At 39.2% G+C, this 26,304-nt stretch overlaps 1 protein-coding gene across 1 annotated transcript; it reads right to left on the minus strand.

The window, feature by feature from the left end:
* Positions 1–5,313: 5,313 nt before the first annotated feature.
* LOC140232804 (NFX1-type zinc finger-containing protein 1-like) lies at positions 5,314–24,065 on the minus strand. The gene is made up of 7 exons (XM_072312921.1): positions 24,034–24,065; positions 21,539–21,708; positions 17,924–18,142; positions 12,663–16,959; positions 10,080–10,194; positions 5,681–6,813; positions 5,314–5,458 (listed from the first exon to the last, which is right to left on the minus strand). The coding sequence occupies exons 1-7, from the start codon at positions 24,063–24,065 to the stop codon at positions 5,314–5,316; spliced, it is 6,111 nt and encodes a 2,036-aa protein (XP_072169022.1).
* Positions 24,066–26,304: the final 2,239 nt, after the last annotated feature.

A 26,304-nucleotide genomic window follows, 5' to 3' on the forward strand; every position in this document is an offset into this window, starting at 1 on the left:
AGTCCAACACGTGGAAAGTGTATATATATATATATATATATATAAGTATAGTGCCATGTATATGTATATATATATATATATATATATATATATATATATATATATACTGTTTCGAAATGAAAGGCTATTACAACATAGGAGGCATGATCAAACATTCATTTGAAAACAATGTTACATTTTGCAGAATATGCTGTTTGAATAGCACATATATATTTTTATTTGTGGCCCTAATAAAAGGGAGGTACCCACCTTTCAGATTATTTTGTTTTGGATATGTCAGCCACTTCAAAACTAATTTTCATCAAATTAACTTTGAATTCCTCGTCGAATTGTATGGTCTTTGATATCTAATAAGCAGTTTCTCGTCTCGCCAAGAAAAAAAAAAGAAACACAAGCCCCGTCTCAACCGAAACTATACCATCCCTTTGAGCAATGAAATCACCTGTTCAAACGTACCCTGCCAACTTCTAAATGACTGGTACAAGGGGTTGCATGCGATCATCACTCATCATCAACAGCATTTGCGACACTAAACACTTGTTTTATCTATTTGTTTTCCATTTCCATCATAAAACATACAAAGTGAATATGGTGAAGATTGTGTCAGAGACAGCATGACAGGTTATCATAAATACGCAAATTACCCATATCAGAGCCATTAACAATATTAAATGGGTCTGCTCTTTCAAGTGAGAATCAAACTATAATTAGAAATTCAATGCTGAAAATAATTCACTACAGATACATGCTATCACGTAATAAAGTACAAATGCTTTACATTAAGCCACATCAAATAAGACATATCAATACCATGCGAGAGAACAGTTTTAGAATAGTCAAAATTCCCTTTACAGTTCAAAAAGATACCAACTTTAATGTATACATCCATCTCACACAGCCCTATCTGGGATGATATTGGAGTTTTAAGTATAAACGTAGCTTTGCGAACTGTCGTTAGACTGTCTTTTTCTTTTAACACATTGCACGCTCGTGTAAACACTTGCAGCAAATGTTATTAGCGATGTCCTTGAAACAATACATGTTTGATACTAAGCAATGCTAAGCATTCATAAGCGCTATATAAATGTACATTATTATTATTATTATTATTATTATCAAAAGTTTAAAAGAAAATCAGTTACAAAATTTGCAGTAGATGCCTCAAATGGCAGTTTTGAGAGATTAAGTTCCTGCTTCTTTCTTTTGCAAATGTCTTATTTTGTGCAGATTCAATGTATTCAACACGTTTCATGCAATATCCTCAATATAAGATACTAGTAATTTTATGCATTAAACTTCAGAGTTACCATGATTGATAATGAGAAGGAGATCAGCAGGAATACTCCACAAGACCATTATTATGACTTTAAGATAAGGTCAATGATCACGCTCCCGGCAGTGTCATGCAGATATGAAAGTGAGCGGTGAAGACTTCTTTTTTTTTTTCTTAAATCCGGCAACCGGGTTTGTCGACATTCGCTATCAAGTGCCTTAATGTGTGATTGAAGTCGCCTTGAAAAACAAGGCTAAATCACGCCTTAGAGCACGGTTCGTCAGTAGGGCCTACACAAGACATATTTAGCATATGGTTTTAAAAACTCCGGTTTCTAATCTACTACTCTGCACACACTTCATATCTACAAGTAGAATATCACTTTTTTGGTATAAACTACGAATCATTGTACTGAATAAAACGTAAGTTCACAACTGATATAACATGAACACATGACATATTGATACGAAAAAAAAAGAGGTTTTGAACAGTTATCAACAGAACTGTATCGCTCTGACTTTTGACGGACTTCAACTTAAGCACACATTACACTGGTACACTTACCAGTGATATACACAATTTGCTCTCAACATGTGCTCAAACTGAGCGTGTATAAGCCGTAATAAGACATTTCCAGGCAATTTTGACCCCGCCTAAAAGGGACAATGGAAACGTTAGAATTAAAGTGCAGTCATACCATGATATCAATACACTGATTATGAAGTAATACAAATTATCATCTCATAATAAATCTGAGTTTCTTCTACTATGATACTATCGTTCCTACAACACTATGTATGTACATGCGAAAGTACAAACAGTCTTATCATGTAGCTCCTATAGGGATAGACATGCACATTTATACATATAAACAACATTACACAGCTTTACAAGAATGCATATAATTTGTGACATTTCATGATTTGAATTTAACTCCTACAAATATTAGGCGTATATACTGTAGTCATTTGCAAATGTCATCTTTGATTGTTGCAAAGTGTTTTTGCGGGAGTCATTCCGTTTTTTGTTCAGATACACTTGTATATGTCATGATCTACACTTATACACTTTAAAGTGAAAACTAAGTTCTGGTAAGGGCCTGAGAACCCGTCTGACACCATTTCATATTTGCTTGCAATATATCGAAAGAGTCTACAAAGAAACTTACCTGGCTGACGCGGTTTGCCGGAATGATGAGTCGTTTTGGAGTATTTTGAGAAAAATAATAAAAGTCGGTAGACCGACTTTTATTCCAGAAGGCTCCAGACTAACTCGGTCTCAGGGAAAACTCAACCCTATTTCAGACAATTTACACACAGTTCGTGATCGCCATGTTCATCAGTACTCTATACTACGGGTACCAAACGAGGCCTTGATGAGCAGACAGGAAAGTGCGTGCTAATCCTGTACAAAACAAATGGACAGCGCGCGGTCCTCAAGCCTAAATACGCACATCACCTCAGTTGCTGAGACGCGCGGTCTTTGAAGTTTTTGTTGTTGTTTATCAAGCGTCTTTGATTGCTTTTAGAGGTGCTTGAGAGGCGCACACTAATTTTGCATGCGCGCCAAAGAGGTTTTTGATGTGCGCGTTGTAACAACTCGGACCATTACTGCGAGTAGCCAGAACGCTACAATGTAGTTTATACAGGCCGCTCCCATATGCATAGTACAACGCTGTATAATCCAGAGGGACAACCAATACAACTCATCCCGCCGTCAAGCACAGCGAGACCGAGTTATCCCCGAGTCCGAGTCTAGCCTGACCCCGTTCGGGTAAGTTCTGAGACTGAACGTTTTTGGTTAATATTTCCCATTTTCGTCGTTACCCATCGAATATCTTGTTATTACAGCGTTATTCCGCACATTTCCTAGGCACACGTTCACATTTTGGAGCAAAATTTGGCAACTTTTGCAGGCGTACCAGAACTTTCTTTGGGCTTTAACAAAATTCGTCATTACTGTTTTTTCACAATCTCTTGCACATAATATCAATTACCTGAAAATATGCGACTCATAAATTTAGTGAAAAGGAAAATATATCAATCGGTACAGTGTTGTGCATGCATTTTATTATCCATTCACAATGAGGCAACTACTAGTATAATGTACTTGTCTGACAATGATACATTCTTTGAATTAGCAACAAAAGAATACAAAACATGACGTACTTCTACGTATCTGTACTTTTTGCTAATCCCGTAAGTTAAGATCTATTAATATGATCAAACTTCAGAATCTTGATGTTCAAGTAAACATTCCCTCAGTGTGAGATGGAAATATAGTAGCGTGATACTGTCGACGAACATGTAAACTATAATAATAGCTCATTTCTTTGTTTTGCAGATTTCAAGTGCCGTTGCATTAACAAGTTACGTTGGACTGCAGGAGTGATACAGTATATACAACAACCATGTGCACCAACACAACCTGCAAACTAACAAACAACACTCACAATAACTAAGTAGTGACAGGATCGATGATCGAACTTAAACATGTCGTTACAGCACGCATGTGTATATATCGAAACATGTGAATCGAAAAAGCCGATCACAGGCATCTTATCTGTCTTGCTTTGTCTCAATATCTTGATATTGGCATGCGTCAGATTAGCCTTAGTGTGAATTTGAAAAGTCACACACAAACACACACACACACACGCAAATAAACTCGTTTATCACAATGTTATTACAAAGTACATTGTCAAAGACACAATAAGAATGTAGGCCCTAAGTAATCACATATGAATAAGAAATTGGCATCAACCATGTCAACATTTCAATCAAAAACATGAAAATCATGCATCCCTCTTTCAATTCGCTGTAGTACATAGCCACACAAATGGTTAAAAACAAAATGTGCAATTCATTAAACAAATACGAAATAACATCAAAAGGTTCATGCTCATACAGTTTCTTCTCACCTGCTCTGTCTGAAGATATACATGTCTATTCGCTTCAGACCTTTTTCAAAATTATCATGTATTACGTGAGAAATATGCATCATTTCAGCATTAATTATAAATTACTGCAAAAGTTTAAAGAAATAAAAATAAAGGAGAGTTCTATACGCTCTCAGTCATACAATTTGATCAATTCGAAATGACATTGTACCTGGGCAAGTGAATAATCATAATAGCTTTGTCTTTGTATGCATATAAGTCTACATGGCGGTATAAAAACCAGCAAACTCATGTTGGTGCAATACAACACAATCGAATCGCCTGTATAAGTGTATCAAATTATCGTCGCTATATGCCCACATCAATGTCCACAAGTGCGTGTTTTCTATTGTGATTCATTAATTTGTATTGACATTTCCACATGCTTCTTTCAGTGGGCAAAAGGGGAAGTGCATCGCAGAATATTTTGGTATCAAAACTATGGCATGTGCATGGCAATCTCAATTCATATCACAACCCTTGATTTGCGTACATATCATACTACATCATACCTATATATGTCATTCAACACTCAACTGTCCTCTTCCACCTCATGACTTATTCTGCTACGAACAATTCCACCATGGGGTTAATATCTACATAGTATTCTGCGTAAGGTATTGTAAAAGCTGAAAGAAATGAACGAGAGTTATATGCTCTCAGTCATACAATTCGATCAATTCAAAATGATATTGTACCTTGGCAAGTGAATGATATAGCTTTATCTTTCATGTCTTTGTATGAATTTAAGTCTACATGGCGGAATAAAAACCAGCAAAATCCTGTTGGCGCATTATACAACATATTCAAATCGACCTGTTATGCGTATATCACATTATCTTCGCTGTTCTCACATCAGTGCCCATTGGCAATTAATGACACTGTACAGTAACATTACCAGTATTAAACAGTGGGAAAAGAATTGAAGGCTACAGATCAAATTGAGACAGCAATATGGATTTGCACTTCGAACATCGGATCAATATAAACAGAATTTGTATCCTAAATATACTGTACAATGCCGTGTGCATTACGCTGTCCTGTCGCCGTTTTAATGACAATGTTCCAAAAGATTGAGAGGGTTAGAAGTGTCAATAAAGATTCAAGTGACCCTCCGTCTTTTACCCTCTTGACCATGGAGCCATTCCTGACGTCGCTTTATTCCACGTCCTCGACCATGAGCTACACGTTCACCACGGCTCGGGACATTCCTTTGGAAAGGAGGAAAATCCTCTCTCCCGCGATCTCTCACCCTGAACCCTCCAAGCCTATGATCCTCGTCGATATTTCTGCTGGTATCAATTGGCTCCCGTTGCCTCAGATGGTGCATTAGCTCTCTGTCACACTCTTGCACGCTGCCTCTAAGAACATGCTCTTGCGGACACTGTCTCCACACAGCCAAGTGACTTGAAACCACTTCTGACTGGTTGAACGGAGGCAGTTCTGGCCGACTGAAGCCGTAGTTAAACAGATCTCCGTCCCTGAATCCTCTAACCCTATGATCCTTATTAATATTTCTGCTAATCTCCCTTGGATCCCGTTGTCTCGGATGGTGTCTTTGCTCTCTGTGATACTTCGGGCAGACAAATGACTCTTGTGAGCTGCCTCTAAGGACATGTTCTTGCGGACACTGTCTCCACATCACATCCAAGTGACTTGAAGCCACTTCTGGCGGGTTGAACAGAGGCAGCTCTTCTGGGCGGGTGAAGCTGTAGTTCCACGGAGCTCCGTCCCTGAAACGTCTAACCGTATGATCATCGTTATTTCTGCTGGTCTCAAGTGTCTCCCTTTGCGTAAGATAGTGCATTTGCTCTCTGCTGTCACACTCCGGGCAGACAAGTAGGGGCTGTTGCCCGCTGCTCCTTAGGACATGCCCTTGCGGACACTGTCTCCACACATCTAGGTGACTTGAAACCAGTTCTGGCAGGTCAAACAGAGGCAGGTCCCGCGGGCGGGTAAAGCCGTAGCGTCTGTAGAAACTGCCCAAGGACTGCTGAGCCGAGCGGAGTTGGTTTTCGGTGAGTTGCTGGTCAAGAATTAAAACTGATTTAACCTCATCTAGCTGAGAGACGCGTTTAGGTTCTTTGGCACAAATCTCTAATAGTTCTATAAGCATGGTTTGTCGCCTCAGCTCCATCTGCACGTCAAGGATCAGCTGTTCTGTCACTATATTGATGAAATGTCTGACCACAGCGTCTTTGCTGTCATTTATACTCGTACAGAGCGCGTGCAAAACACCGTCAACAAACGCCTTGTGGCTAGTTTCACTTTCCATCTTCAGGTACTGGAACTTAGTCATAAATGATGTCGTCAGTGTTAAATAGATAAGTATAGGTGTCCGAATACATGAAGCTCTTGCGTGATCTACGACGCTTCCCCCATCCAACCGTCTCTTGACACTTAGCTTGGTTGACTTCTCAGTGTCTTCGAGATTACAAGTGGCGGAAATATCTTGTAATGTTTGATGTGCGCATTGCAGCTCATTCAATATGTCCGCCTGCATTATCTTGACAACGTTTTGCAGGCTCCGGAATGTTAAGAGTACGAAACTATACCGACGAGTGATCCTTATATGTTCGCCACATCTCGGACATGATGGTACCTGTCAGACGTTATGATTAGAATAATAAGGAATAAATAATAAGTAATTCAGTGTGCTGAAGTCTTTGTTTTGTTACATTATTGTCTGTTTATCTGTTTTAGGACCGTGCCTTTTTGACGATCTACTATCTATCGATTACATATTCCGAAGTTCGAGACTAGGCCTGCAAAATAGAGGCTAAAAAATTACAATGATAGTATTACAATTATTCTGTCAAGAAAGAAACAAGGTTATATAGATTATTCGAAATACGTCATTAGATGATTCCAATAGCAGTTTTTGTATTACCATGTTGTAGTGTTACTGCTAAATTTCAACTGATTTTAAAAATCAAACCAAACGAACAAGGAAGAAGAAAAAGCTGGCTTCTTTTAAATTTGACAGCTGGTACATACCATCATATCACTATGACATATTGATGGACTATCCCGTGACTGTAGAAAAAAAAGATCCATCAAATGCTTATGTGTAACAATTGATTCTAATCTCACCTGGAATGAACACATAAAAAAACCCCAGCTATTATGATATCGAGCAATAATAGGTATTTTGTTCAAGCTCAAAGTTTTTCTGAAAAAAAAAGTCTTTTCTACCTTGTACAATGCCCTGATTTTTATCATTATTACAACAAAGTATGGACAAATTCTAATAAAACAAAAATTCCATCAGTTCACCTCCTCCAAAAAAGGTCACTCCGTATTTGCACCGATTCACACTATCTGGCCAGCTTCGAGCCGTTATTCCATAAAGTAATAAGGCAAGTGCCATAATGTGTCTCGCCCATTCGCGTACAAGAAATTGTACGCGATGGGATATAACAGATTAAAAAAAAAGATATAACAGATAAAAAGAGATATAAAAGGGTAAAAATTTATGGCAAAAAAAAATTCCATAAAAACTTAACATTGGGCCCTTAAAGTTCGTTGACCCCTGCATGTGACCTTTGACCTTGTGGCGACCATCCACTCCCCACGGGACATCTACTATCCAAGTTTGGTCACAAACGGACCTATGGATCAAAAGTTATGACCCATAATAGAAACGCACCATAAAAACTTTACATTGGGCTCTAAAAGTTCGTTGACCCCTGCTTGTGACCTTTGACCTTGTGGTGATCATCCACTCCCCAAGGGACATCTACCATCCAAGTTTGGTCACAAACGGACCTATAGATCAAAAGTTATGACCCATAATAGAAACGTGCCATAAAAACTTAACATTGGGCTCTAAAAATTCGTTGACCCCTTCTTGTGACCTTTGACCTTGTGGTGATCATCCACTCCCCAGGGGACATCTACCATCCAAGTTTGGTCACAAACGGACCTATGGATCAAAAGTTATGACCCATAATAGAAACGCGCCATAAAAACTTAACATTGGGCTCTAAAAGTTCGTTGACCCATGCTTATGACCATTGACCTTGTGGTGACTATCCACTCCCCAAGGGACATCTACCATCCAAGTTTGGTCACAAATGGAGTTATGAATCAAAAGTTATGACCCATAATAGAAACGCGCCATAAAAAACTTAACATTGGGCCCTAAAGTTCATTGACCCCTGCCTGTGAGCTTTGACCTTGAGGTGACCTTCATATATGATAAAATGTGAAACTTTGTATGACCCCTCTTCCCTCAAAGTTTGATTGCAATTGAAGCCCAGAGTAAAGAGTTATTGAAGTGTTTGTAGCGTTACGGACAGACGACGGACGGATGGACGACGGACGGACAGACGCCGTCCGTCGTCCGTCGCAGGCGATCCCTTAGTCTCCCCTCACCTCCGGTGGGCTCGACAAAAACCTTAAAAAGGAACGACATTCATTAACTACAATCCGCAATATTCATGTATAAATACACCTCGAACATCCTCCCATCCTCTCTCCACAACCTATTCACTGTGGACTCCAGCGTCCACGCCTACCCAACTCGACATTCCATGGCAAAGACAATCACCTTCGTAATCACGAGCTCATAATAGCTCAAAAGTCAATTTGACACCATGGGCCAGATGTTTGGAACAATCTCCCAGAGCAAATAAATGCCACTATATACTAAACTATATTCATTCAAGACACTTGTAAAAAGCACTTTTTCTCGAAAAGCAATAGCCTTTGTTACCACAGGAAAACTATTTTGGGTTAGCTCAGTAATAAACGGTCTCATACAAGCATATTGGGAGTCGAGTAACCTCATTGCATAAGTCTATTTCAAATCATACTCACGATCACATCATATCGTAAAAAGAAGCATACCACAGACACACACACGACATAAATACACCAAGAACAAACCTAAATATATACCCAAACGTCAAATTAACAATTGAACTTCACGCCCGGCACAGCACAGCATTCACCTCAGCACAGTATAATGATAGCAATAGTTTGTTTACCCCATATTCGAACTTCCCACACTTGCCCTGTTCAAACAAATAAAATCAAAACCATTTTTTACTTCTTTTCCCCTCTCTCTTTTACCAAACAATTATAACGATACTTTGTAGTTTATAATAAGATTTTATTTTGTAGGCACGTCCCTCATAATCATGTAAGTTAAGCTTAATTGCGAATTTCACCCCGATGCCTCTATCCATGTCAAGCAGCTGCTTATGATCGCGGTTTTTCTTTTTCTGTCTTACAATTATTTCAAATACATAATTCCTAAATTCATTACCTCAAATCCCCCTTTTTTCTCTATTTTTTCTTCTAAAGTTTGGTTATCGTAATGACATAACATATTTTGAATGAATTTACTAGTAATCATTGTGTAGCTAATTTACAATTGTTATCTTTAATATCTCCTCTTGAAATACTTTGCAATACAGTATGCTAAGCCTTATGAAATGACTAATACTCAAAAATGTATGTACATGTATGTGTTCTTTTGTTATGTGTGATTTGAAAGAAAAAGAAATAAAACCAAACCGACATACCTAATCTTCGATAAGAACAAATTGATCAGCACTCTATTACGATCATTCAGCGTTCTTCTTGAATGAGCAGCAAATTATTGAAAGTCTCTAGCCCATCCTGGCCATTGTGCATTCAAATCGTTTTTACTTTGTTGATAGTTATGCAGTTTCATTTATAGTCATTTACATCTACAAATATAAAGATGCATGCACATAGTGTACATATTAAAGTCTTATGATATCTTGACATTGTAGTCTCATCTACCTAATTGGGTAGGAGTGTAATGTGACATGTCATAGATGTGGAATTTAATAAAGTCGGCTTCTGAGAATCATAGAAATAAAAAAATAATCTTACCACAATTTTGTTAAGCCCTCTCGGTGGAGGAAATAGTTCTTTTCTCCGATAACCAAGGTAGTTGTCTAGCTCTGTCACCTCGAACACATGTCCACAGTCTTCAAGTTGTATGTACCTTGAGATAGAAAGGCATTGAAAAAATATATAAAAAAAAAACATGAAAGAGATGTACATTAGCCTAGGAGAATTGGTGACTTCTGAATGAACTGCAAATGACTTATCTTTATCATCCTTTTCAAACAATACTCCAATAACAACAACTCATTATCTTGTTTCAAAACAAAGAGAAGCTCTATAGTTACACTCGACTTGTGACCACGATTTCCGATATTCGTTGACCTGAATTATGTCACTGCTCATCTATACGCCTTCATCGGTTTCAGTGTGATTATAGCGTAATGATAATTATTTGAAATAGCCTTGAACATGAAAATGATTTGACGACGCCTTTTGGATTAAAAAAAAGTGAAGGAGACGTTGAAAAGTAAACACTTATCAAACCAAGAAACTGGGCTATAAGCAGCTTCTCTTGCACAATGTGCTGCATGAAGAATCAAGATATTTTCCGGAAGAGGATGACGAGCATAAGCTATGCATACTTCGTATCGTTTTTAGGTGCAGCTAACCTTGCCTAAGTCGAGTCTATTGGGACTGAAGAAATAGCTTCGACTTAGTGAAAATTCGACTTATGATGGAATAAAATCAATAGAATACAAAGAGAAAAGCACTTGAAAAGACCTTCGACTTAGGCGATTATGCGACTTTATGCGAGGTCGACTTATGCAAGATTAACTGTATATGAAATAAAAAAAGAAAGATATTAATCATTAAGTTTCAGGCTCATGATTTCAGTTTCACATGTTAAGGTGAAGTACTTAGCCAAGTGTACAGAATAATCTTTGAGTCCTGTTAAAACAATACAATCTGAAATCTGGTAGGGGTGTTAACTTTAAAACCGAAAACAAAACAAAACAAAACAACACGGTAATGATGTAATCGTAGTTGCTATATTATAAACGGAAACCCACTATGACACGTAGTCAATAGTCAATAGGTAAACATTTCAGTTAGTCAGTTTCTTCGAACAACTCTATGAAACGTTACAGTCCTAAAAGGTTCTCCTTTCACTTTGGTACCCCGTAAAGATCACGTGAAACTTTGTCGCAACACCATTGAACTACGGCTACTGTCACAACCCAGAGCGGTTACTGAACGATTTGTAGCCTGCTCGGTCGCCGCTGAAATTTTGGCACCTCCCGGAATGTTTTTTTTTTTTTTTTTTTTTTTTGAGATGTCAAGCAGGCTATAAAACCCTAGCGATGCACTGTCGATTTCCCGTCGGTTATCGGTCGATTTTAGGTAAAACATTTGCGAAATATGGGGATCTTCTCTGCGCAGAGACTGAGCAGTCATCGACGATGCCCCATTGGCAACTGGACGATTTCCCACCGACCACCGGCCGATTTTTACGAAATCTCTCAGCGGCCGAAGGGTGGTCGAAATGTCATCTACCGGTGTCTCGTAGGCATATACCGGCGGCCGCGTGCCGGTATCTGCCAGGAATTTCTCTTGAGCTACCTGGGTTTAGTCATGTCCCTACATTGTATGTATGTGTTTTGTGATGTGATAATCAATCAATTGATTAAGATAAAACTCGAGGCTTAACTACTTAACCTCAGTTATGTGAAACCACAGACGTTGACAGATAACTAGAAATGTGGAAATCAAGCAGTGGGAGGAAAACCCAAGATGGAACAAAGATTAGAATAGATTTGAATTTTCCAAAATATCTTTGTCTGCTTCTATATTTAACAATATTTTTCTATTCCTATTAAATTTCATATTTTCATTTCCCCATCTCTTGTCATTCATGACTTCTTCATTCAATAGGTCTTTAATAAATGATAAGATAACCGAACCATATATTACTAAGTCTGCATATCGACATTATCTTTTAGCTTTCATCTCTTTGCCCCAAAGTGGTTGTCCCTGTCTTCCATGTCCCTCATGTTGGTTGCCGAGATGTTGAGATGCTGAGATGTTACTGAGGTTTCCTTTCCTCCATCCCTCCCCCTGCTTCGTCCACATTGCCCTGGCTTCTCTTCCCCATCTAGTCCCTGGTTTCCTTCAGTGCTTCTGTCATTTTTATCTTATTATAAATTATTTAGTCCCTAAATCGCTCGACGGCGACCACTCGATCTATTCCCTTGATTTTCTTCTGTGCTTTTGTCATTTTTGTCTCTATTATTTTTGTTCCCTAGATCGCTCGGCGTTAACCGCTTGATTAGATCAATGCCTCGAGCGTGTTCTGGGCAGCGAGTGAAAACTGGTCAGTCGCCGCTGAAATTTTAACTCCGCGTTAAAACTTCACCGGCGACCGACCGATGCCCTAAAAATCAGTGGTGACTGGTCGGTCAGTGGTCGATTACCGGTCGTTGTCCGACCGATATTGGCTAAAAACTCGCCGACCGGTGGCCGAGCAGGCTGAGTTTGGGGGTTGTGACCGTAGCTTTGCAGAATGCTATGTAATTGTCGTAACGTTTTTAGTTGTCTAGATATTTCGACACTTTCCCTCAAGCTTACCGTAATGTATCGGAGCGTTCAGATCCAAATGAGATTTGCTCCAAGTCAGCCTTGTCGCAGACTCGACACATCTTTGGGCAAACCTCTCCACACAGACCGATACATGGATGTCCACATTTCCTGTTCTTCATGGGACATGGCTCATCGCATGGGGGTCTGTCACAGGGCTCGCAGCACAGGTTTGAGCAACGGTAGTGTGGACATTTCCAATCACAAAATTTCATGCATGGATCACACTTTGTACCACATGGATGGCGGCATTGGTCATGACGACATTTCTGTGGACACCTCTGTTGACAGGACAAGCATGGCCTCCCACACTTTTGTGAACATTTGTGCCCACAAATTAGCATCCTCTCACAAGTTTCTGTGCACGGTAAATGGAAACGTCCTCGATTACACTCCCCACATGAACCCTTGCAAGAGTGCCCACACAACAGTGTCGCGTCACACTTTACGTAACATGCGATGGGCTTGTCACAGCACTTGACGGTTACTGTGTGCTTACACGGCCAGTCATCTCGGGTTATCATCTCTTCACACTTCTCCGTGCAGGGCTTTCCGCATTTACCTCGACATTTGTGACCACATGGAAGTATTTTCAGGCATTCTGAGGTGCAAAGTATATCCTTTGGATCCCTCCAACATTTTACTTTCTTAGTGTGACCACACGGTAGTTTCTTCCTTACAGATTGCTGGCATTTCATCCCTGCGTAACGTTCCTCTTCTAACTCTTGATGGCAAGGGAGTATACGTGTAGCAGAACACTGAAGAGTCTTTTCAACATCTTCTGTACACATGATGTCTGAGATGTCGCCACAAGGCACTTTGCCGACATGAGAACATGGTAATGTTATTGTCACAAGGACAGGACACTTAGAAGGACACTTCTTGCGGCAAATATCAGGGCAAATATGATTATTAAAGCAAATGATACTCGAGCAGGGTTCCATGCAAAGGTATGATTTATGGCAATAATCAGTTGGGTGACATCTCTTTCGACATATATGGCCACAACCTAGTCGAGTTTCACACGGCTGCAGACAACCTCCCATTGGAACATCCTCGAAGTCATCGGATGACTTGACGTCTGTCTGGATGTGAGGATGATTCTTACACTGCAACTTTAATGATTTTCCGATACTCTCTGTTGACAGCAAATCCTGAACGACACTTTTCCACAATTCACTGTGCTCAGCGAACATGGTGAAGTTACCGATACAGAACATGCCTTTCCTCGCTCTTGACAAAGAGACACACAGCCGATTTGAAATTCCAAGAAAGCCTATCTTGCCATCATTATTACTCCGTACAAATGACACTAGAATAATATCATTCTCTTCTCCCTGGTAGTTGTCAATCGAAGTCACGTTCACTCCTTGAAACTTTTCCTGGTCCATTAGTTGCTTGAATTGTAGAAGCTGACCGGTATATGCTGTCAGGATGGTGATCTGGTGTGTCCCGTATCCCTGCTGTATGAGATACTGACATAGAGCAACCAGGAACTCTGCTTCATGCACATTGAAATGACTCTGTATGTCATCAAGAGAGCCCTCTGGTTGTGTATGATCAATGAAGAACATGCTTTTGGTGACTCCTTTTATCTTCTTAAATTTCTTTACAGTGTTATGATCACGGAGAACATCGTAGAAGTGTTTCCTCATGATGGCAGCAATCTGTGGCCGCATTCGATGTTGAACTTGGAGCTGAGTGTAGGGAAATCCGTTGTTGATAAGTCGTTCAAACAGGGAAATGTCCAAATGATATTTCTTCGCTAGCATGTGCACGCTTGGCTTTGGTCTGAGTTGTTGATGGTCACCAATAAGAATGAGCTGCTGGCAAGAAGAGTGAAGGGCAGTTATGATGTGAGCCTCAAGCACTTCAGCAGCTTCCTCAACAACCATAATCTTTGGTCTCACTCTTTGAAGCACTTGCTGATTGCTGGCAGCCGCAGTTGTGGTCATGCCCACGATAGTGGCTTTCCGAAGTATGTCGACCTTCTCTTTATCCTTCGCTTTTTCAAGTTTCAAGCGTAGTTGCTGGAATGTTTTCTCACACCTTCGGAAGTGCCTCTGTACAGGTGCAATGAACATGTTCAACCACAAGTGATAAAGTGCCCATCGCTCATTTGGAGACATTTGCCAAACATCTCGTTTTGAAAGAGTGTATTTGAAATGAATCCTGTCTGTGCCCAGCATCTTTCTCTCGATAAAACTCTTCATTTTTGCATATTTTTCCTCTTGCAACATATCGAGATCCAGAGCAAGAGTAATGAAGTTTTTTACCGTTCTCGTGTCTTTTATCTCCACATCTTCATGAACCAAACGATGAGCCTCAATCTGGTCCCTTTCACATTCGAACTCTGTGTAGACACTGCTGCTACTATGGTCTCCAACCGCAAAGGTTTCTCTGTTACATACACCTCTGCTCTTTCTCTTCTGTCTGCAGACTTCGCTGTATCTTCCCTTGTCCCAATCGCTATCTCTGCGATAGTCGCTAAGGAGCCACTCTACCATCCAGGAGCCAACTTGTTTGGTGTCTTGTAGTCGAAGAAGACTGTTGAAATGCTCGCTGGACATGAAGGGACGTAGCTCGGACTCTGCGAGGATTCCATTTCTCGCTCGTGAGAGTGTAGATTTGATTTCATCCAGGTCGTTCTTAGCGTCTTGAACCTCTCTTGCAAGCTTGCCCCTTTTTCGCCGGCGGTCGCTGCTGCTAAGGAGACTTTTGAGGTTGTATTGCTGCAGTTTCTGACTTTTACTTTGACTGCCAACTCTTACGAGACCTTTCGAGTGGAACTTTTCGATTCCTTCAAGAAATTGATCCAGGGCATGATTTGTGTAACATACCAAAAGAATGGGTCCGTGGTTGCCTTTTAGGGACCACAAACGTCTGTTTCTCAGCAGGACATGCAAGATTTTGAGACCAACGTAAGTCTTACCAGTTCCAGGCGGACCCTGAATAACAGAGAGTTCTGTAGTGAGAGCTTTCTTCACTGCTTCCAGTTGTGACGGGTCTAGTGTTACGTCACTCACACGAGGCCAGGCATCATCTTTCATGACTGCAACACTCTGTCGTGGCTCAATTTGTCGATGATGTAAGAGTGGTGCTATATCCATTAGAAGACATGGAGGCTCCTCCTCGGAATCTTTGTTCCATCGTGCTCGTAGGTAGAGAGGGGCTTGTACAACATGACTGAGCCCAATGATGTATCTTGATAAAGGCAAGGAGGAGGCTTCCATTTTCTGCAATCCCAGGAGTACTGGACGATAAGCTTCGAAGAAGACAGTAGACTCTGCCATGACGAATGTCTTACCCTGTATGCATGAAGTGTTCTTCTGATCAAGCAAGTGAATAGCCACACGTCCGGCTTCAAGTTCTTTTACATCTCTGTTGGCAACTGTTCCAAATAGAAAAGTCGCAAAGTTGTCGTTAGAAAGAATGACTAGTGAACCATATATGAGACGCTTAGAGGATTCCCATCGAACTCGGGCAAGTTTATGGAACGACAGGCAATGAGAAATTCCGGTGGAGTCATGACTTGACTCTATAAAGCGCACTCCCTCATAGATTCTGACATCTTGGAGACGGGGTCTTTTTCCGGGATGAGCTCGTTTGAAGGCTACATATTCTGATATTCCATTACGCAAAGGGTACACAAAATCTTCCTTAAGGAGACGAAATTGCACGTCCAGATAGTGTTCTCCATCAGCATAGACACCTCTCGTGATATGTGGCCGAAGGAATGGTCGATACCCTGCCTGAAGTTCTCTCGTTGTAGGGAGAATGGCTTGCTGGCGAAAATCATCCGGTGGAGGGTTTTTGTGAACTAACTCCATTTGACGTTTACGGTCCTTCTCCTTTTCTAGGGCTTCGATTTGTTCAGAAACGGTTTTTATGATTGGTTCGAGATTCTCTGAAATGTAAACAGTCGAAGAATCTTTTTTCAGCGCTTCTACGGCATCTCTCAGAAGGGTGAAGGAAACTTGAACATCTGTTGCTCGACTCGGTAAGCACTGTAGCATTGTTTTGAACACGATGAGTACGTCCATTAATAGAGTTTCTATTTCACTCTCAACTTCGTTCGTTAAATTCCTCAGTTTAATGAGATGCGGGCCGAGATGGGATGTCAGCAGTTTAGACTCAGGTACCATGCTTAGCAGCGTGGTGACTGAGTTATCAGCACTTAGAACGTCACAGACTGATGCCAAACTCCTCCAAAGCAGCCTCTGTCTTTCGTCATCAATCCTAGGTTCGTTGATACTCACTCCAAATTCCACTTTATGTTTACATAGGTCTGCCAAAGCCAAGGACGATTCTTTCTGAAGAATATGTATCAGTGATGAGGAGCTGAGTGCTTGCAGGGGTCTGGTGTACTGACATCGGGTTCTGGGATTGAATATCAAAAAGTCCATGTTGTTCCCCTTATATTTACAGAGCTCCCACACAATATGTTTGAACGTCAGTGTCACCTAAAATTGAGAAATCTGTTAATCTAGAGGCAATTTTCTCTCAGAAAAGTCATGTTTTGTTTTGTTTTTCAAATAAGTGGCTTTTACACTCTCCTGTGGTCAAGGATGGTGATTGCATTGTTTTATCCAGACCTTTTTAGGCCGATTTCCCCGTGATGATGTAGTTAATATATATGACTGGCTTGTTCTTCCGTAAGAATGCCGTGTGGCCAGTAGTGATAAAGTTCATTTAAATTTTATACATTTCTAATAGAGAAAATATGAAGAAAATTCAACAAAATGTATTTCTTTTAATGAAAACTACACGTTCCCGCGAATTGCTACTGACATGTTGAGGGTGATATCATTCCCCCTGCTTTCTGAAAAAGTTGAATCACGTGCTCTTTCATAATTATGAAAAAGTGAAAATAATGGTTTATTCAATTCTATGTATGTTTCATTTACATCGTTCTGCATATGTGACGTCACAAATGTTTCTACACCAATAGTTTCAAAATTCATAACTTTTAAACGGATTGTCCAATTTTCCTGGAAGTTTCACTCATGTTATATTTTACCAATATTACTGGACTCACTCAATGCACATGTATATCTGGGCTTCATTCCCACTCAATCCCTAATGTAACCACAGTAAATACTGCTTTGGAGTTCTCCTTATGAATCTCATAACCACAATAATGTTCAACGGTTTGACTTTTTCCTTTCTTTTCAATTTAGCAATGGAAAAGGTTCGTATATCTTCAGGAATTCCAAATTTTAGTAAAATTTTATCAAACACTCGATACTTACCTGGTAGATGCTGTTCCATAACTAGTGTGATTTCCAACCGTATGAGGGCGGTCGTCACTTGGAATAGCCACAAATTCTCGAGCGCCCTCATTCGTACGACAACCGTCACCTCCAGAGTAGGTAGGACTGTGTCGCTTTCCTCTCTGTACCCCTTCTTCATCCTGTCCGCTCCTATCACCCCAACACAATGTCCTCGTTGCGCGTACTTCATCTCTAGAGCTGTACCAGTACAAACAGAAAACTTCGTCAAGATATAGACATTTTATAAACATGAATGATGGAGTGTGTGCACTTTAATATTTTGAAATGAGGAAATGGAGACAGTATTGCCCTTCACTCGTTTTTATTCGCAATATTTGAGCTGTCTCATTAGGTAACTTCAAATTCGGCGCTTACCTGGTGTTAACGAAATCTCAACACCAGCGATAATCCAGAACTGGAAATCAGTCGGTGTTAGCTGGTTGACGTCAAAATAATGAGTTTATGAGTGCCAGTAGTTAGTGTTGGGCCCGATGTTGAATGTCGTCTGCTGTACCGAGCTCCACTATTCTTGTCGGCGATTTACGTGCTTTTTCCCCCCATTGGCTGACACCAGCCTCTATAAGGGTTACCAAAGTTGTCATTTCAAGTTCGGTGTTGGTGTTAGCGTTGTTGTATACCCGCGAGACCCACATTCACGTCCAAGAAGGAATGTCGTCCCCCATTCAGACCAAGTACGTGCGTAGCTTTTCCGAATACAATATTCGCGTGGACAATACACGAATACTATTGAAATGGTCACATAAATCTATGCCTGGAAGAAAAATTAAGATCCTTGTATTTTGGAAATGTGCAAGGAAATTTGAGGCCATTTACTTATTCTTCCTCATCACTTACAAGCATTCATAGCTGCACCTTTCCATATTCATTTTGACTTACATCAAGCTCAATCACTTTTTTCGTCGTGAATGCTGCGCGACTTCGCGGTGATGTGCAAATATAACACTAGGGTTGGTGATAGATCATGACGATCGGTATATCGATTGCGTTAATCTGACTGTCGGTGGTTGAGATCGATTTAAAGCAGTTGTTCAGGAGATAACACCAGTGCCAGCACTAGCACCGAACTTGTTTTTCTAAGAGTTTTATATTTTTTTATCCTCCTGTATCTTCTAACGAATTTGACCCAAGTAATTATTGACTTCAGTGTTTTACATTGATTGTCATGTATTTGCAGTTTTTCTAAGAGTTTTATATTTCTTTTATTTTCAATCCCCCTATATCTTCGAAACAATTAGACCCCTTAACCAGTGACTTCTATATCGAACTGGATCAATAGCAATCGTACAATTCGAACCATTAACAGGTGTGAACAAAGTTGGCTGCAGCTGCAGGAACATTGGTCATTTTTTGTGTTTGAAGAATAACAGCGAATTGCTACTCCACTCCCCGGTTGATTTTATTTCGAAAATTTATGGCCTACAAGAACCCCGAGAGTGTTGTTCGAGTCTCTTTATAGATATAGAGAGTGCTTGCAATGAAAAAGATACTGAACGAAATAGAATGAGTTCCAGTTGAAAGTACTCTTTATATTAAACAATTGTTAAGTGCATGTAATTTTCAGTTCTCCTTACTTCAAAGTGCAAATAGCGCTCAATATTTCTGACCAAATTGCTAAATTCATTACAGCCGAGAAAATCCAAAGATAGCTCTTTGAGAGTATCCTGACATCTTCATTTCCCTTGGCATATAATATACACACGCGCATACAGCCTGTCAGTACCAAGTTCATTTTCTTGAACGTCATACATACCCTTTAAAGAGTATCAAGTTCATGCATATTGTAAAATAAATCAAGGTATTTATTACTTAGAATTGAATGAAAAGAAGAGGATATAACTGATTTACGCACACCTACAAACAGCAATAATATTGTCCACGTGCTTTGAAAAGAAAATCTAACTTACAAAAACCGTTACTTCACTTCATTTGAGCATGACAATCCAAGCAGACTGGAAACGGAGGGATCCTTAAAACTGACTTTTCCGACGGATGGCGGAAATGTGTTTCTTACAGCACCACACAAGGGCGTATTTTGGTAGAAATTTACAACCCTTACTAGACCCTAGAATGTTTAAATGTTAGTTATTTGTATTTCTCATGGCAGCAGCAAAAGCTGCTTTTAATCAAAGCAAGATTACTTCACAATGCACGGACGACGATGGCGTGAGATAGAACGGGTAAAAAATCCAAACAAACAATGAACTAAAAGAAGAAGTTCCAGCAGCCCCCACCGAAATCTTTACAGCTGTCTCATTGTTTCTAACTCACAGCGACATAATAGAGCAGAACTAGATTGTTAGCAGAATAAAAACACTTAAAGGAAACCAAAGCCCAAATATGAATGTGGATTGAGTAAAAGCAACAATATTTGCATAACACGTTTGTGACGGTTTGAAGAAAATCGGACAAACAATTCAAAAGTTATGAATTTTTAAAGTTTTTGTGCCGTTATCGCTGGATAGGGAGACTACTATGACGTCATCATAGCAACAATAACTAGAGAATACAAAGAAAATCTAAAATATTATCTACTTTTCTAACATAACGAAAGAGCACTCAACTTACATCTTCCAGAAAGCAGGGGAATTCTGGACAGTGTCCCACAGTGTGAGAAACACAGTGTGAACACAATGTGAACACATTGTGAAAACAGTGTGGATACTCTTTACACAGTTAAATTTGAACGTTTTAACAGTAAGAACACATCATCACTTCACACTGTGACACAGAACATTACCATGTGAACACTCTGTGAAAACCAAACCACATTGTGAAATCATCTCCACACTGTTAAATTCGAGTGTTTTCACGTAGCCGATTATGTAACCACACTGTGGACACACTGTGGGACGCTGTGTTCTTTCGAGTAGGGATATGTCTGTAACAAGTCAATAGAATGTGTACTTTTCATTAAAAATGAAATTCTCCATACATTCTTAATACTGTTGTCCATAATGATGTCAAAATTTGTTAGTAGTCTTCTTATCCAGCGATGACAGAACGGAAACTTTAAAAATTCATAACTTATGAACGGGTTATCCTATTTTCCTCGAACTTTCACTCAGATGTGTTTACAAAAATTGCTGCTTCTACTAAAATCACATTTAGGCCTATGCTTGGGTTTTAGTTTCCTTTAAAAAAAGCAAACCTTTTTTCTTGAGCATAATGCATAACTGTAGTGCACTGTAGCGTCGCTATTCTAATTTAAGGAGCCAAGCTTGAAATCTGTCGCTGAAACAAGTTTGTTAAAGTTTTGTCACAACAGTGCAAGCTTTCTGCAAAACTTGATGCATTGGGATTTCACTGGTAGACCTATAAAAGGTTTTCATTTTCTATTTTAAATATGTACAGGTTGATCAGGAAGATGGGAAGTTGATCAGGAAGATGGGAAGTAAAGTAAACCATCCATGTGTGCCTGTCTCACTCTTTCTCTCTTCCTCTCCTTGCTGTTGTTTGATTAATCATATGAAAATCATAACATTCAACGGTATGAGTGTGTTTGAATTTTCGGCTTTCACATCCAACGAACTAATTGTTTGAATAGGAATTCAGAAAATACTTTTAGGCTCCTACCTGACAATTGATACTCTCCCACAATTAGCATGACTGGCGGTCGTGTGAGGGCGATCACTTTGGATAGACACTCGTCCCTCTTCTCCCGCATCAGCGCCCTCTTCCCCTCGAAAAATGTGACTTCCAGACGAAGTGGGAAGGCCGGCCATGATGGCTGGCGAATTATACAGCTGTGAACGGGGTGGAGAAGATGTTATAACATAGGGTGGCTCAAGTCAAACATGATTGAATGAGTGAATGAATGTCAATTTATTCAAAAACGAAAACATAAACAACAAAATAACAAAAATCGCTGATACAAAAATTTACATGGTTTTTAGGACCCCGAAAGAAGCAAGGCTTGTGAGTGGGGCCCTATGCAAGGTACAAATAAGTTGGGACTCAGCAGCACAAAGGCCAACCGCCAATGATGTAAAGTGACATTCCCCATCATACCATCGACTACATTTTTTTTTAAAGGGATGTTACAGTATTGGTGGAGATGAGAATTGGGCTTTTAACTTTTTGCGAGATACCAAGAAAACACTTATGATAGTACAGAGCATACCATTCTAAGAGGAATTAAAAAATTATTTGATGAAAATCGGGTTTGAAATGACTGAAACATCCCAGAACAAAGTAAAACAAAGCGATCGTAAAACGTATGGGTCCCACACTGTATTAGAATCGCTCTGTTTTGGATATCTCAGCTATTTCAAAAACAATTTTCATCAAATAAACGTTGAATTCCTCATGGAATTACATGCTCTTTCATATTTCATAAGAGATTTCTCATTATGCACCAAAAATGTTAGAAACCTGAAATTAGGTCTCAACCAAAACTATACGATCCCTTTAATTAATCTATTTTTTCTTATGGCATGTCATTGAGACATGATCAGTGTACGGGTGCAGTGCATAAACAAAGCATACAGCTTGGAAGTGGTGAAAATCCGGCACGATTCCCCCGAGTAGGTTGAGCCCACCCAACACAGCTGTTTTACCGAGGGGCCAAGAACAACAACAACAACCACAACAAATATTGATCACATAACAATACAACTATAGTAGGAAGTATTAATGTCACAAGAACAAACTAAACATTAATAAGCAAAAGGGTTAAGTTCTATAAAAATGAGTTAGTATTTGGTCATACGTCGCCATCCCAATTACCAAAACTTCGAATTTAACAAGGGAAATACGAATAACACAAACTGCGGATGCAAATTATGTCATTCAGAGTTAAAGGCATATCTCATTTTTAATAACTGCATCAATCATGTTTTAAAACACGGTTGGAATAAAACAAAAGTTCAGTTCAGGTGACAAATCTATGTACCTGCAAACACACACACACACACACACATTCTCTCTCTCTCTCTCTCTTAAATCATATATATATATATATATATATTATATATATATATATATATATATATATATATATATATACATATATATATATATATATATATATATATATATATATATATATATACATATATATATATATATATATATACATATGTTTTCCCGAATGTTTATGAGGGTTAAACATAGGCTGTGGGGGCAGAGTACGGATGTACCGTATACATCGTGCCGACTGCACTGCGGATGAAATTTGAATCACCTTACGATTTAATTTAGGCTAACATTTACACAGTGCGCATATTCTTTAAGTTCAATCAAGTTCAAGTTCAATCAAGTTCAATCATAGTTTATTTCCAATCAAAGAAAATCAAAACGTAATGCAAAGTATACATATCATAAAATGATATTGTCTACACTTTTACAAAAGGTTCATGTAATATACGAAATAAATTATATACATCAACATATGTACAATAATCAGAAGGAACGATGCGTATACATGTATACTTCGCGAGCTTTCAGAAAATAACTTCAATTTTGGAAAATAGCGATCCACAAAAAAGCTAAGCTTGTAGGACGTGGATCCCTAGATAATTGATGAGTAAGCAGTATATCATTCAAGTTTGTTTTATTATTTTCTTACAGCATTTATATTAAATATAGATTACTTAAGTCGTTTGTAAAAATATAGCTATACGCTGGCTTCGACAATAATAGGAAATAAGTATCAATGCTAATGCCCAGACAGTGTTCACTGAACTGGTGTACCGGGAAAATATAAGAAGGACGACACACTCGTACAGACATTCAGTTACCCACACACATATACGACGCGAGACAGTACCGAGAAGAGAGAAGACGGTGACAATACAAGTCTACGAGGAACAAAGACAGGAAGGAAGAGGAAAGAAGAATAAAGAGAGAAGAGAGGTCTGCATACAGAACACGCCAATGTAACGATATTACAATAATGGTGGTAATTATGAATGATGATGACAATGATAATCATAATCATAATCATAATAATAATAACATTTATATCAATATTACAGTGATAATGATAAGTACATTATTTCATGTAAGTATAATACAGAAAGTTTGTGGCTGACGTTGCTTTCAACCTTTCCCTTTAATCAAGCTTTCACCCTGTCATGGCCTTCATCAGGATCTGGGGCATGAGTCAGTATGCTGTAAATGGTTTGGTTGTGAGATGTATTGTTTCACATCAGTCAGTGTCAGTATACGTGAATATGTACCTTGTTTTTGTCTCACTTCCCTGTTGAGACTCATGATCTGTATACAAATTCAGCTATATCTCTTGTGTGGTCAGTTGAGGGCCTGTGTGTGTGTGTGTGTGTGTGTATGTGTGTGACCGCGCATCACAAAACTAACGAAAAGTCACACACACTGCACTGATTTTGTGTATTCAAAGGACTCACATTGGGTGTGATGGGTCAACTTAGCAGTCTTCCTTTTTTCATATTTTCTGAAAGAACAAGACTTCATCTACATCATGGTAGAACTGGGAAACAAAATGGAAAATTGTGTTTTTAGCAGTTTTTCTATAAAACTTTTTGTAGAATAGTTTGATTATATAGGTGTGTACTGAGAGTCACCTTCTCATTTCTTAAAATTACCCTTTACACAGTCTTCACTTTCAACTCTAATAACTTTTGAAAAGATAATGCTCCAGCTTTTAAATTTGGTATTAGTCAAGGATAGAATGACATAGAGCATGATCAATTTCAGTTTAATCTGATAATTACTTCATTGTTAATGCTGCGGAGTTTCACATCCTGTTTGTTGTTGTTGTTGTTGTTGTTGTTGGTTTTTTTTTTTTTTTTTTTTGCCGATTCATTGTACAGCTATCACGGCGTGGTGAGATTAAGCGATTGAATTATACACTCTACACTTAGAGCCTCTTTTCTCAGTAAACACTTTTCCACAGAATGTGTTTTCTTTTCAATATTTAGATTGGTTAGAAGAGTCCATTTGAATTCAAGTTAAATATTCATGATATTCTAAAGCTTGTAGTCTGCTCTTTCAGAATTACTCCTTAACTAGAAATCCATGTCTGGTGACTTTTTTTTTTTGGGGGGGGGAAGGGTCACATTAATGCTTCTCACATATTTTGATTTGATATAGCTTGTAACGCCCTCTGTCGTTTAGATTTTGAGAAAATAATTGTGTAATTAAAAACTTATCCGGATAAAAACTAGACGCAATCTCCCCTGATTTAGATGAATGCATGTTTTATTTTTGTTTTGTTTTGTTTTGTTTTTTATTGGACAGAACAAAATTTCTCCATATAATTTCACTCATATGCTCCTAATCACAGAACGCTTATGTACATACCATAGATAATTGTATACAAAATACCCAGTAGGACCTACCGACAATGCATGTAGCAGCAACTGCATGGTTTACAGTCACTGCAGTCGCGTTACTGTTGAGCACGATGAAAAACACTTCTAAAAATAAACATGGGGAATTTGACGCTCATGGGAACATTTCAGCAGGTATTAAAATTGACTGTAATGATAAAAAGGAAACCCGAAACATCTTTAAGCGGGGTTCCCACTATCGTACGATCTATTACGAACGCCACGATTGGACATTCGTAACTGATCGTAGAAGTTTCGTTGAACTCGCCTGAAATTTCACGTTTGGATACGAGGTTATGCGAGCCAATACGTGTTGCTTTGCTTGGATGCGATATGGTCACGTTTGGTCTATTTCAAGCAATACGATCTGTCACGATCTGATGTCCCGTTCAAATACGATCCGATAGGATTGTCCCTATTGAGTCCATGATTTGTTCCGATCTACCACTATCATTACGATCGGGATCCCCGATTTGGTGCGTGCAGCTACGTTCTGATACGTTCCAATACGAATACCGCGAACCAATGCGGGCTGTTGAGATAAGATACGATATTTTTCACGATCGGGATCAAAAGTGACCCCCATTTAAGGTGCGATTGGACCCGAATGGGAATATTATAGTCCGGCTGACGATGGATTTCATTGTTTCCATAACTTCTGCAGAGTGATTAAGCCTACTATCCACAACCATTGATGATGGCAAGGGTTGACTGGTTGAGAATGATGAGAACGTGACCTTTGCAGTACTGCGAATGACGATTACATTATCATCAGATAGAAAGCATCACCTAGGCCAGCCACAACCCCTCCTCTTATTTAACCTAAAGAAATTACTAGATTATTGAATCAACGTGCTCATCCTCCCCCCCCCACCAAAAAAAAAAACAAACAAAAACCGAATACACAAGCTTAGATCATTGCCCCATCTTCTCCAGAAAAAAGGATCAAGACAAATGTTTTCACCTTTCTTTGAAATACATGAAGAAAATATGATGAAATTGATGCTAAAAAAGACGATAGGCTCTTTTTGA

This window comes from Diadema setosum, chromosome 9, assembly GCF_964275005.1.
Source record: "Diadema setosum chromosome 9, eeDiaSeto1, whole genome shotgun sequence".
NCBI classification, from domain to species: domain Eukaryota; kingdom Metazoa; phylum Echinodermata; class Echinoidea; order Diadematoida; family Diadematidae; genus Diadema; species Diadema setosum.

Bases quoted from the DNA above. Each gene is read 5' to 3' on its own strand.
- LOC140232804 (XM_072312921.1), bottom strand. From the start codon at position 24,065: ATGCCCCAGATCCTGATGAAGGCCATGACAGG. The intron at 6,814-10,079 runs GTAAGATTATTT...AACGTCTGACAG, and splicing joins GAGGGCTTAACAAAATTGTG to GTACCATCATGTCCGAGATG. The intron at 5,459-5,680 runs GTTTAACTACGG...GTTCAGGGTGAG, and splicing joins GGATTCAGGGACGGAGATCT to AGATCGCGGGAGAGAGGATT.